Below are 14,080 nucleotides of genomic sequence, written 5' to 3'. Positions count from 1 at the left end.
GCCACAACCCCCCGCCCCCTCCCCCTCTCCACCCTGCACCTCCCCTATTACACATCCTGTTATGCACCCCGGCCGCCAGCGGACCTGACGCACTAATGAGACGCATGTAGCTCGCATCGATGACTTGTCGATGTAAATCAGCTCCAATTGAGGCTGTCAAAAAACCTTACAAAAAAAAAAGTAAAAGCTTCTCCTGTCAGTTTTCAGCACCACAACCAATATTTACCCCTCGGTTGATTGACAGGCGAAAGGCCTAGCGTGGGCGGGTGATTCAGAGAGGCCGAGTAATGGGATTCCTCCCATGCTGGAGATGTGAGGTGGGCGACTTAATGACTAGGGGAGACGCGGTGGGCGAGACGCCTCCATTGTGCTGCCTGGTCCACGAGCACGACGCGGCGCGCTGCTGATGAGCCGGGCGCCCGCCGTTTTCTCAGCGAGGCGATTGATAAGACGCCATCTGTGGCGGGGAGGGCGTCTCCGTGACCCGGCATCTCCGCCGCGAGCTGAGGTTTGAAATATATACAGAACACCTATTTATTACAAAATATCACCACCAAACACTGCATTAAAACATCCATCCTCCCGCCTCCCCACGTCTATCCATCCTTCCCGATGAATTAACCCCATATCTACACCTATATTTTCATCATGCGACTCTTTAATTAAACAAATCTGATCTGAAGCCAGCACCTGAAGATTGCCGAGACCTTTCGGTCGTCACAATCCCGCCCAGCGCGCTGCGTGCTAATGCAGCCATTAGCTGCGGTAATGGAAAAGTACTGCGTCTAAATAGACATGCAACGTGGACTCTGCCCGTGATAACCCAATGAGCCTGTAGATAGTGGATAATTAGCATAATGTATGTGGGAATTAGGCGGGCTTTGCTGTGAAGGACGTGAGCACAGGCGACTTAGAGCGACGATAATCATTCATATACAATTGTCACTCGGCCTTTTGGGACGCTGACTACAGTGCAGCAATGTTGAATTGGGATCTGTGACGTTTCAATTCTATTGTATTGCAATAGAATTAATCTTAACTTAACTTTAGATCTTAACTTTCTATGTTTTACATCCAGAAATAAGCCTCTCGATGCACAGTGTCAGCGGCTGCTGACGTTGATCAAGGTCACATCACCTTCTTTGCTGATAAAATACAAGGCAAACGTCAAAGCACCCACTAAACCTCGCTTAGTGTGTAAAAGCCCAACAAATACCAGTCTGGATTGACTTGAGAAACAACTGATTTAATTCTTCATTCCATCTGAACTCTAGCTTTAAAACACATAGTTTACCGAGCTGGCATCGCCAAAATGGTTTCAGAGAAGGGTTTAAAATCAATGTGCAATTAGGGGTGTCTTGTACCGGGCGGGATGAATTATGCTCCCGGGTTCTAGGGCTGTTCTAGGGACACTTGATCAATTCAGCTTCTGGGGCGCCGGCGAGGCCGGCCTGCGAGGAATGACTCCATTCTAAAGCTATTTGGTCGAATGTATTGATTTACCATTGCCTTCGGAATTGAAGGCCGGCCCGGGGTTTGGAGGGTGCTCCGCATACCAAACGAACGCCGCGGCACGTTCAAAACCTCCTCGGGAGCTCGCACCTCCTCCCGCCGCTCTACCGCGTTGGCTTCGAGGCGCCGTAATTATTTTTACAGGTACAGGGGAACGATGTGCCGCTCCTCACACAGGCTTAATTACCCCGACTCCTTTCAGCAGAGGCGCAGTGCCCTGAAACCGCTACAAGTGTTTCACAAACCACATCCAAGTCCTCGTGTAAACACTGCACCGGTATCTTAACAAGACCACAAAGGGCCTTTAATCTACAGCTATATACAATCACCTTCTTTTATTTCCAGAGGTGTAAATCTATTACTCAAAGAAAAGAACAGCTATTAAAGTGCCACACGCTGCTTTTGCGAGCTCAAAATAAAAGCTCCGTGGCATCCAATCGACACGGATCCCGCAAACAGATCATCACCTTCGGCGGCAGGAGCCAATCAAAACCCTCTCCTCGGGGGGGGGGGGGGGGCACCAGATGTAATTAGAGGCTCGAGCAGAAGTCTTGTTTATACCACTGTAAACTCGTTGAACCCCAGCAGGGGGGGTAGGGTGGAGGGGGGTTATTTATACACTTGAAGTAGGCCAGACTGTGATCAGTGCTGTTAATGCTCTTCATATTACACGGTGCCCGCCATAGATAGTCTGTGGTACACCTTCCTCTGGGAAAGACCACAGCGCTAACGTGTGGAAAGAATGCAATAGGAGGGAGCTGTGTGTGTGTGTGTGTGTGTGTGGTGAGGGGGGGGGGGGGGGGGTCCTCCCCCCCTCACTCGTACCAGAAGCTTGATTAATTTACACACGTTGTGACTCGTGATTCTTTAGTTGTTTGTTTGTACAAGTGCACACATTCTGCTCCACGATCCCCCCCCCCCCCCGCTTCCCCAATCTGGACCCTTTACCCATGAAGCTGAACACAACATACAGTTGGTTTGTTTCTTTTCTTCTTTTTTTTTCAAAATCCACCCATACACCAACATTGACGTGCTTTTTTTTCAATCCCACATTGAGAAACATGACAGTGCATTATTATCTTCTTTTTTTTTTGTCTGTGTTTTTTTTTTCCCCCCGGGGATATTTTCTTCTATTTTTTGTTCTTTTTCTTCATCAAGGACAGATTATGTACATAGAGATGTTATATGCCACTGACAAACCCAGTGGGAGGCTGACATGGAACAGTGTACAGTACTGGAGTAGGAAACTTGAAATAAAAAAAATAAAAAAAAACGCCATGAAAGACAGAGATACTGAGAGGATGAAAAAAGGGTCCGAGACAGAAAAAAAAGAAGCACTGACCAAACAACCTTCTCTTGTGCTTGAAGTGGAATCCGTCATAACTTTTGGAGCAACAAGACGCACAAACACCGTGTTCTGTCCCACAGACAACCCGACTACATCGCAGAGGGTACGACTTTTTGAGCACAACATTAACTGCTTTAGATTAAGGGCCATTTAAACAGAGCTTCACAATCATTTCAGAGTACTGTACACAGTAAAAGTACGACAACAAACCTATTTGATATACCTTGTTAATGTCCTCAGATATTACACCACTGCTTTGACCACATGGGAATCCTCTCTCGCAGTAGAGTTAGGGGGTTATTGCTGGTTTGAAACAAAATCAAACGAAACACATTCAGGCAGTTGGTTCAATACGGTGTAATTCCCCTTTAAGGTCGCAGTGGTCCGGGTCCGGCGGTGGGGGGGGGGGGGGGGGTGGTGTGGGAAGGGGGGGGGGAGCAAAACTCATCTCTCCGTGCAAGCTTGTTATGGCAAATTTGCATATAGTTGCTGCATGTGAGTGGAAACAGTGTTTCAGGAGAAATGTGGGCTTTCCTCCCTACTGTTTGTGCTGTGCATGGGGGCTGAGGGGGGGTCAGTGGATGGATAATTGTGCCACGGGGGTATCACAGGGCCCATGTCAGGTACACATCGCAGGAGGGGGACCTGTGCACCGAGGCGGGGTTTGTCCTTGAACAGGATTCCTGTCAGTGGCAGGTATGAGCTTGATTTATGGGGGCCATCACCGGCAGGCAGGGGGGCAGGTGGGGGGGGGGGGCAGGGGCAGGTGGAGCCCAGACTCCTTCACTTAGCCAGCCACGGGAATTGGCTAATTACATCTTCATCGCCCTGCGGTCTGGCCCAACACAAAGCGCGCTTACAGCCACGATGGGAGACGGACATGGATCCAAATCATTTATCTATCTGGTTGGAGACACACGATGACAACTGGATGCAGTTATAGGCATGGAAAAGAAATAGTCCAATACATAAAGTGTTACAAATTATAAATAACATCATCATTCACTGCTTCTGGACTCGGATGACATTATCCCTCGTACGGTTTTCAAATGCGTTTTTTAAAAAGCTCGTCATGGCAAAAAAGAGCACATCACTTCAAAAAACTTTACATGTCTCTTTTTTTCCCCCCCATTTGTGGTCGTCCAATGTGTGACTTCTGAGAGTAAAGTACAAAAAAATCATTTTTTCCCCCACGCATGGCTCATTACCATCAGAATGTTTTCATATTCTTTTTCTCACATGGAATTACTGTTCATAGTTATTGAAATACTAATTAACATCATCATCATCTGTACTATTATTAACACCAATAAAGGAAAAGCAGGTAACCTTGCAGAGTAAAACAGACACAGTGCAGGGAAGGGGTGGTGTGGGGGGGGGGGGGGGGGTCTGGAGGTCGGGGGCTGTTTGAAGGGGAGTGTGGACTCACAACAGGAACATCTCTAACCGGTACATGCTATCAACAAGCGACAAAGAGGACGGCGTCGCAGCCCGGAAGCAGAAGACGTCTTTGTGACCGTGGACAGTCTCTCGCTGCTTCCCGGGGGGGGGGTGGAGGAGATCGGGGATGGGGGGGTGGGGGGGGTTGTTTGGCCTGCATATATTTACACTGCGGAGGAAGAGGGGGCGACACGGAGAACACTAAAGCGATGTGAAGGGAAACTAGACAGAGCACATTGAACAGAGGGGGGGGGGGGTTAAAAAAGTTTGGGTAGTGAAGGGGTCAACATGCGAAACCTTGGTATAAACCCCCCCGAGGTTACATAAAGGGGGAGTTAAGAGTGACGCCGTCACCACCCACCCTTTTCTTTTTTTTTTAATACATTTTGACATCATTCATAGCAGCTTCACTGCTACACGGTTTGAAATCCAAAAGCCACACGTGTGTGTGATCACAGGGCGACACTCCACATGGCGACCGATTCAACCCTTTTCAAAAGGTCAAATGACCGTCTTTAACGCGTTATTACTTTAATTCTATAAATATCAACCATGATATTGATATTTGATATATCATTTCCATAAGGCAAACATTGTAGGTCAGTCATTAGTCTATGTATAATACATATATGATCGTCCAGTTGTTAGACTATCTACTTTCTCGTTGATCACCGACACAATAATTGTTAACAAACACTCTCCATCGACATCAGCTCGGTGGCAATAATGAGGGGAAAACCAGTTGAGGAGGGAGGGGCCGAGTCAGACAAATCTGCAAGGCATGCTGGGAGGCAAAAAGAGAGAAAGTGTGTGCGAGAGAGGGAGAAAGAGATGAAGTCTGTGCCTTGACCTGGAGATTGAATCGAGGCGGCAGGGTTTCTTTTTTGGGGGGCAGGGGGGGGGAGAGTTGTGTGTTTGATGCAATGGCTCCTGGAATAATGCATATTCTTTTTGTTCACAGTGATGGGTTCGTAATTAAAGAATTTCATTTCCTTCTTCCTTCCGTCGAGGGGGAGAAAAGGGAGGAAGAGGACGAGGGGGGGGGTGGGCGGCGTTTAGGGACAATTCCAAGTGGAGCTTCATCTTTACAGCTTCAGCAGAAGAACAGCAGAGAGGGAAACCCAGACATGCATCCCAGCGTGTAGACCGGCCCCTCGGCCCTGTATGGCCCCCGGTCCTGGAGGGGGGGAGGAAAGGTGTGTGTGTATAGTTTAATACTCACAGAAATACATGATTAATATTGCAATGAATGTGATGCGTTCTGACACTTTGACACGTCTCAATGAGCACTGTGAGAGAGCTCTGGTGAATATCTCACTTTAGTAAATCTCAAATCTCCAGTTTGAGGAGCCGTGACATGTTGGAGGTCACATGTTCTAGGCTTTTCACTTGTGAACCCAAGCGAGGAAGTCGCTGAGACTCGCGCGGTGCACGAACCCAATGTTAATCTGATGCACCTAAACAACCCCCCCGCGTTTAGAAACATATGCGCGGGTCGGGGAGGACACCCTCGACTTGTCCACCAGGCGAAACTAATAACATTTATAATGGCGCTGCTCCATTTGCGCGCGCCAGAAATCCAGAGCAGCCAGGCGGCAAACGCATCACAAGCACCGGGGCCCCTCAACGCCGCGCCGCCCTCGTTAGTGTCATTAGTTACAGGTCAAAGTGTCCACGCGTTCATGCAGCTCATTGAACTCCTGGAGAAATGGGTCGTGGTTCTCCAACAAGCAAAACAAAAGTTGATATGATTCCATTTACAAATGACAAGTATCATATTTGCGAAAAAGCTGCAAAAGAAACACAATTGGATTCTCTCCTCCTGTTTTGTGCCATTTGGCAATCTAGCAGAACCGCAAGCGGGTGTCTTGTAATTGAACAGTCTACAGTGGAAGCTGGTGGCGCCTGCCAGTGGCTTTAGTAATAGGCTCATTACATCAATTCTGGTGTGATGGTGGGGTTGTGAATGTCTAAAAATGTTGCACCTTCTGAAAATAGTGAGGTATAAAAAAAGGGACAAAAGCACGAAAACAAAGACGGCAAGGAGGAGCAGTACATCGATAGAAGTACCACAAAAGCATCCGATTATGGTCAGATTTTCTGTGCCCGCTCCACAACAGAGAAGGATTTGTTCTGTTTAATGATGGCGGGGGGGGGAGATTAGGAAGGAAAGAGGAGGCGAAAGGACAGATGATGGAGAGACAGGCTGACAGAAGTGGCAGCGACGGTGGAAAAAGAGAGCAGGAAGATGTATGGGTCTGACGAGAGAGTGAGTCATTGAAGGGAGACCGGCCCGGGATAATGGGCAAAGCAATGAAAGAAGAAAGGGGATAGATGAAGGACTCACTTAAGATGGTAATGCTGAATGCACTAGAGGGTGGGGCGGGCGGAAGGGAAGGAAATCGCTCATTGGGGACGGTTAATGTGAATTGTGCATGGAGAGAAATGACAACTTCTCGGGTAACGGAAGAGCAGAGCGACTGAATGCAGGGAATGCGTTGGGACGAGAGATGCAGGGAGAGAGTGAGCGAGAGGGAGAGCGAGAGAGAGAGAGAGCGAGCGAGAGGGTAATATAGGAAAGCGAAGCTTTAATGGGGTGGAGAAAAAAGGAAATGGGGAGGAAGGAGGGAGGAGAGGCCTGAGAAAACGCGAGCAGGGCAAAAAAAAAAAAACTGCAATGCATTTTCTCTGTATTCCTTCTTTTGCAAACTCGGCCTCGCGCTCACGTGCGCACGCACCTCTGTGTGAGGACTTACGGAACAGCAGCATGCTGGCGTTGGAGGCCCCCAGACGGTTGGAGGCGAAGCAAGTGTAGTTGCCAAAGTGTTTCTCCGTCACGTTGGTGAAGAGCAACAGTGAGCGCGTCTTCTCGTTTTTGATCCTCAGGGTGTTGTCACTCTCCACCGGCCTGGGTGGTAGCAGCAGGGGGGGAGGGGGGGGGGGGGGAAGAGTGTGTCAGAAGCGGGTGGGATAACACAACATAACGTTTCGCCCCACAAGGCTTTTTGTTTCTACGACTCTCCAGAGACGGCTGTCCCACCCCACGCAGGCTGTGTCTCACCTCATCCTAATAGTGAAATCTAACAGCCCATAAATAACGGAAACCCCCTGCTGGGGCCCATTATACTCCATTAACAGCTCTCTCCGGCTGGCAAAGGCTCGTCTAAGTACTTCTGCGTGTTGTTTTGGCCGACGTCAAATCCTCCGAATCCTTCTAGGCTCTTCTAGCACCTTTTGCACACTTGGACGGGTTATAGAGAGCAAACGGGGGTCCAACAAGCTGATATTTCCCCAGAGATGGTGAAAACATTTACAATTATCTGAAACCTTTAATGATGTCAGAGGTTAGGTGGCTGGACGGCAGCCAAGACCACACCTGGAAATGTAAATCTTGTTGGAAAATGACCAGATTTTTCAGATCGATGTCAGGTTCCCACTAATAAATCAATTTCGGTATGGTACTCCTCTTCGGTCCCGTCTCTGTTACCACCTCGAGTGTCCGTTGTTTTTGTCACATCGTTGAACTCACTCAGTTCAGCGATTCCCATTGACATGGTAAATTGGTAAACGATTGATCAAAACCTCTACAGCACCCGAACCACGTCTGGTTGGACCTGCACAGCCTCGAAGCTCGGAATTACACGTCTATCCTCAACCTTTAAAGGCCAGTGTTTATCGATTGTTCCAGTCTGAAGTGCATTTCCCAAAAAGCTTAATTCAGCTCAGTGAGGACTGAAAGGCCATGGAGAGAGAAAAGACATTTCTTTCAGATGCAGCAGGCTTAAAGTGTGGAGCAGGAAAAAAAAAGAAGCAGTGGCCCATTTGGGGGGGGGGTCTCACCTGTGGTCGTCTTTGTACCACTCGAAGGAGGCCGGCGGGACCGCCATGGCTTCGCAACGCAAGATGGCCGTCTTACCCAAATGGGCCGGCATGTTCTTCATGTCGGTTATCATGGGAGGGTCTGGCACGGGAAGACGAAGGAGGAGAGGGCACCCATCCATCAGTACACACAGTACATTCACAGAGTACAGGGTGGCAAACCAGGTAAACCCCCCCAACCCCTCCCCCCGCTTTCCACCACCGAAAGAGCAACATTAAGAAGAATTAATTCATACGTAATAATGCATCTGTAGTATTAACATGAATGGTTTATGCATCATTGTGCTACAAAACACTGAATTATCCCCGTTGGGCTGGCGGGGGAGTGTGTGTGTGTGTGTGTGGGGGGGGGGGGTCGCAGAGGGGAATGCTTACAGTTGACGGTGACCTTGACCTTGCGCTGATCGGGGGAAGCCACTCCGTTGTTGGTGATGCATTCGTAGTCCTCGGCCTGCTGCCTCTTGATCTCCGTGATGTCCAAGAACTCGCCGTCGCTCACCAGCCCGTCTGTGGACACCAGGCAGAGGGGTCGCTCATTTAAAAGGGGTCACCGAACTCATGGACGACGAACTCATGGATCAGAGGATTTACGAGGACAGGGGGGGGGGGGGGGGGGGGGGGCACCAGGCATACATACATCAGATATACGACCGAAATCCACATCACCATATTCATTAGATGGGCACGTTGAATGGAATCACACTTTCTTGGAGTCATTATTGGTCAGTTGTATAACAGAAAACAAGATAAAATGAGTATATAATCTGTAAGAATAATGTATTACATTTGAAACATTTTCCTCCTATGACCTTGGTTTAGTGCCTCAAACTGTTTTTCATTAAGGGTCGGATGATGAATTTCAGTGTAAATGAAAAATAGGATTCGGCAGCAGTGACCTCATTACTTTTAATGTGTCTGGGGGACTTGTGAGCTTTTCTTCCAGGGATCGGACACACCGGGCCGATGGCCTGCTCTCTGCATTACGTATTGAGAAGAACATTCGCCTCTTATTTGATGTTGACAAACTCCCAGGTGCACTCAAACCGAATTAGTTAGTCTCACACTCTTTTTTTTTTTTTTTTCTTTCCCCGGAGCGACAAACAACGTCATCGGAGGCGAGAGTCGAGGAGACGGGCCACAAGTTATTGCTCCTCCATGTGAGGGAATGGATGTCGGGAGCGTTATTGGATCGACGGCGGCAGAGAGAGAGAAGAAGAAGAAGAATGAGGGTAAAGGTTGCAATCCCCCCCCCCCCATCTCCTCCCTGAGTCTTAGCAGCCATCTGTCTCATAGCCTCCGGAACCATTAGGCCCGTTCTTTTTCTCCTCCTTTAACCCATCAAAGAAGTCTGATTGTGGAACACGACACAATATAATAATCTCACCACTAACAAGGAAATCCAGCCCTCGCAAAGCGCTCCCAAACTATGCACACACAGCCCCTGTCAATCAGGGGACCTTTACGCGCCCTCCGAGAGCACACAAATGCCGCCTGAGCGCATTTGTGAGCAACACTGGCTCCGAAAAAAACACACACACACACTCAGTAAAAAGGCGCTAAACTGAACTGCGAGTATTCCTGTCACAGATTAGCACGGCGGTTCTAATTGGAGATTATGCTGGAGGATTATTAGTGTGGCCACTGAGCTGGAGACGATTATTTGCGGCAGCGGCGGCTGCGGTTGACGGCTGCTCGTGCCACCCGAGAGAGAGAGAGGGGGGGGAGGGGGGGGGGGGGGTACAATGGCGTTCCCTCACTCTGTTGGTTTTTATAAATAAAGCTTTCTCGCGACATCTCTGTCAAGCAAGCAAAGCACCCAACTTTGCCCGAGGGGAGGGGTGGGAGGGGGCTGAGGGGGGCTGAGGGGGGAGGGGGGGGGGTGCAAGCTGAGCCAGTATCTCGCAGGTGGGAGAAAGATATAATCAGACAACCGGCGCTGGAGAAATTACACACAGGGCTGTTGCAGAGGGCTTCCAGGGACCATAAAACGAGAGCAATGGAGTGCTGGAGAGCGCATTAGAGGCACCGAGTTAGACACTGAAACAGATGCACAGACATGACGATCGAGCAGGAAGAAAGAAACAGACACATAAACATTGAGGCTTCACGTCGAGGATCAGATCAGCGGTCCGGTTCTTTCGTGGACCTCTCATCCTCAGCACTCGATGCAATATGACGGGCCTTCTCACACTCCCGTCCCCTCCCTTGCCTTCCTCTTCGTCCCCTGAGATCTCTGGATGGGCTTTGCACACCTCTCTACACTCTGGTGGGAGATCATATCTGACTGGAGTCGGCCCCTGGCACTGCTGCGATGGCCTGTGAAAGACATCTCCATCAACCACTTATGGCTTTTGAAGGAGCCTGACTCCCGACCACCAGAGATAGTTGGATTGCACCTGAGAGAGAGAGAGAGAGAAAGAGCGAGCGGGGGGGGCAGGGTCGGGTGGTTGAATGGGAGAAAGGGGGGAGGATCAGGGGCTCTGGCCTGGCCTGCAGTCAAACTGTGCTCTATTTCCCCAGCAGCACTTTGAGCCTGTCGAGATCATCAGCGCACTTGATTCCTCTGCTCCTCTTATCCATTTCCGTTAAAAAAAAAAAAAAAACATCCAGGCTGAGAGGTCTGATGTTGAGTTAAAACTCAGGAGCAGGATGTGACAGACTTAAAAAAAAAAAAAAAAACTGAAAGACTGAGCGCTGAAGGGTGGATGAGTCGAGCTAAACGGAGCCAGAGTGGAATGATGAGCGCACGTACTGTACCTGAAATGACTCCATAGTCTCCCACCCAGAAAGGTTCAGGAAATAAAAAAGGAAGCCAAAGTGAGTGTTGGCACTCTTTTCAAATTTGTATAATATTTCTGACTCAAGTCTGGCCGTAGACATCCATTAATATCCAGAGAGAACCACCAAAGAGCCACACCTTTGCATTGTTGATGGCTTCTTCGTCCCCCCATAAACATATGCGCTATTTTATTCCCATCATAAACTAAATCCGCCATCCACCTTCCTGCAGCAGTAATTTGTCTTAATACACGTCAGGAAAAACAGTTCTCAGGAAACACATTACTTACTGCTTGGGTAACATTTTGCTCAAACTACTCTGCCTGACTGTAATCATTTGTCGTTTTTAAAAAGATGAATCTGTGTATTTCAAAGTGTGAACAAATGGGCTCGAGGCTGAGGATACCCGAAGGGAAGAAAAGTTTCAGACACGCATTAATGCACTATTGGTTTTGTTCTCCTCAGAGGATTGTCAACCATTACCAAAGTGAAGAACATGGCCGACCTTCAGCTTTAACGTAAGGCACATAAACATTGGCAACCATTCTGTTTCGTTTGAATTAATTGCGATGAAAGATGCGTACTGCGCTGGACATTTTTACAGTTAAAAAGAATAACTGCAGCAAAACTTGCCTGCCTTTTCCAATCAAAAGACTTCCACACTCATCCGGCACACCTGCTATTCATTAGCTCCTGATTCGACACACCTGTCCCTCGTCAACTCCACTCAGTGTAAACACCCACAAACCAAACATGTCCTCCTTCACATCAGGCCCGCGCGCCATAACTGGAGCACAGCATTCGAGTCACTGTCACTTTCCGTTGTTTTTTTTTTTTTTGTTTTTTTTTTTCAATCGCATGTTCTATTTTGGATTTGTTTGCCTCTGGCTGATTTCCACCTCCTCCCCCTTCAATCCCACTTCTGTTCCACGCATCACCCCAAAAGGTTTAATAGGCATGAAAAAAAAAAATAATCAAACTCCCCGATACAAAAAATATGCTCACCGCTTGCTTATCGTGTTCCTTACGAAGCTGCACGCTTCCTGCTGCCCGCCCGCAGGGGCGACCAAGCGTTCATTCGACGGAGCTTTGCCCGCGAGTGTTTTTAATGGACGGGATGTCAAACGATAAGGGCCCCCGGTGCGCCCGGTGGAGTCAACCGAACGAGTGAATGGAGAGTGACAGATGATGTCTGCGCCCTGGTGCAGATGAAGGAGGAGGAGGAGGAGGAGGCGACGATTAGCTTCCCTATCGGTATGTAAGAAACCGCTAAGTGTGTGTGTGTTAAGGGCTACCAGGTGGGGGGGGGGTTGAGGACGGTGTAGCAACTCCTCATCGTTCCCACTCAACCCACACTGCTCTCAACGTACCCCCCCCCCCACCCCCGACCTCCTTCCCAGCTACTCCATGCAGCCTCTGAGTAATGGGGACAGATGGCTGGCCGCTTCTCGCTGTTTCTTCTGGCTCGTCGCGCCGCCCCCCCCACCAGCGCCAGCGCCCCTGGTCTCCTGCAAGTGATGGCTCGGTCGCACAGACTCCCACGCAATCGCGATGCGGCCCCTGTACGTCTTCCACTGCGAGCCGATGAGGGTTATTGGGGGGAGAGGCGGCGTGAGATGTTGCGCTAGAGATGGAGGAATTACTGCTGACGGAGGAGAAAGGGTGTCGGTTCGCGAGTGAGGACGTGTGAGTGTTTGTGTGTCTGCTGCACGTGAGCGTTCATTCATTTGTTGCTTCATTCCGCCGGCTCTTTGCCGGATTCACTTCTCTCTCCGATATTTGCAAGAAAGCGCGAGGTTGACGTCCAAAGGCATATCTGCAATAACCGTTGGTGGCAAAGCAGTCGGCCGTGTGTGTGTTTTACACATTGAGCTGTTGGCAAGGGAACGCTGCCGAGACATATTTCAATGACACCTTTCAGGCATTTAATGGCCATGGAGTAGCATCCCGCTTCATGGTTGGCCCATTCCATACTTTGGTTGGTCCATTGTAAGCGTGTATGCCCGTATCACAGTGACTGAGAGAGTGTCATTGTCCTGATAAACCAGCTGATGTGGTACACTGCAATAACATCATTCATGCAGAGTTATTATACAAGGCAATTACGCCTCGAGCATCCAGATGGCCAGCGGCGACATTGGCAGTATCGATACAGTCCTGGCAGCATCAAAGATGAAAGATGTTTAGAGCTCAGCATCTATGCGTGAATGATAGCCCAAAATATTATGCACTTTAAACGGAGCGGCCCTGCATCCCGACTGCTCTCAACCAGTCCTGATCCCAAAACATGATGCCTGCTAAAAATAGCCACTTTAAAGCGGCCGGTGGCGTAGGCTGGCTTGGTGACGCTGGTTGACGGAGCGGATGAAGACGGATGCTGATGATTACACGTGGCACGGTGGGAATAATTACGTTTAATGTGGGGTTATTTGGGAGAAAACATTGCAACATGGGGAGAGTACGCAGAGTGTGCATTTAAGATGTGACTTAACAGCTGGGCTTAAGAGTGATGACACAGGAATGTAGGATAAAGACTTGGACATGAGCTGAATGCTGATAAGCCTTTAGGAACTAAATAGGCGGGAGGGAGGTGGGGGGGGCATGAAAGAGGATCGGGATGAATGTGAAGTCAGGGAGATAAAGGCAAAGCTGTGAACAAGATATCTGTGGATCTGGTGACAAGCAGGGAGAAGGGGTAGCTTACATTTCTGGTCCTTCCAGGTGACGGTGGGCTCAGGGCGACCCACCGCCAGGCAGAACAGGTTCACGTTCTCCCCTTCGTTCACCGACACGTTTTTGGAGATGTTGACAATCCTCGCCGCCACTGAAAAACAAGATCACGCCATTAAAATATGACCTCAAACTCTCTTTTTGTATCATCATAAATTATTGATGAGGTATGGCCTCCTCTTATTACGGTGCTTAAGGTATGATGCAAATCCGTGCACCTAAGACAGAGGGGCAATCAGCTGATTAATGATCTGTGCTCACTGAAGGGTGAAGTAATGCGCTTGTCTGTCTGCTTGAAACGCAGCGAATTTTCAATTACCGCAAATGGGAATTAAAATATTCTTCTCATCGCATCTGATCCATTTTAAGGAAAAGAAGGAAAAACCCAAGTGG

At 49.0% G+C, this 14,080-nt stretch overlaps 1 protein-coding gene across 2 annotated transcripts in view; it reads right to left on the bottom strand.

Annotated features, from left to right (window-relative positions):
• Nucleotides 1-4,416: 4,416 nt before the first annotated feature.
• Nucleotides 4,417-14,080, bottom strand: part of iglon5 (IgLON family member 5) — a 77,585-nt gene continuing 67,921 nt past the window's right edge. The window contains exons 4-8 of one of the 2 annotated variants that reach the window (XM_037452790.2): nucleotides 13,662-13,781; nucleotides 8,555-8,686; nucleotides 8,141-8,261; nucleotides 7,039-7,208; nucleotides 4,417-5,477 (exon numbers count right to left, since the gene is read on the bottom strand). In XM_037452790.2, coding sequence (XP_037308687.2) covers nucleotides 5,386-5,477; nucleotides 7,039-7,208; nucleotides 8,141-8,261; nucleotides 8,555-8,686; nucleotides 13,662-13,781 — 635 coding nt within the window. In that variant the 3' untranslated portion in view covers nucleotides 4,417-5,385. The remainder of the gene's footprint in view (nucleotides 5,478-7,038; nucleotides 7,209-8,140; nucleotides 8,262-8,554; nucleotides 8,687-13,661; nucleotides 13,782-14,080) is intronic. The other variant, XM_037452791.2, reaches the window with a different exon arrangement.

This window comes from Pungitius pungitius, chromosome 11 (assembly GCF_949316345.1).
Source record: "Pungitius pungitius chromosome 11, fPunPun2.1, whole genome shotgun sequence".
Lineage (NCBI taxonomy): Eukaryota > Metazoa > Chordata > Actinopteri > Perciformes > Gasterosteidae > Pungitius > Pungitius pungitius.
Note: the sequence above shows the minus strand (reverse complement) of the source record. Positions and strands in the feature narration are given on the sequence as shown.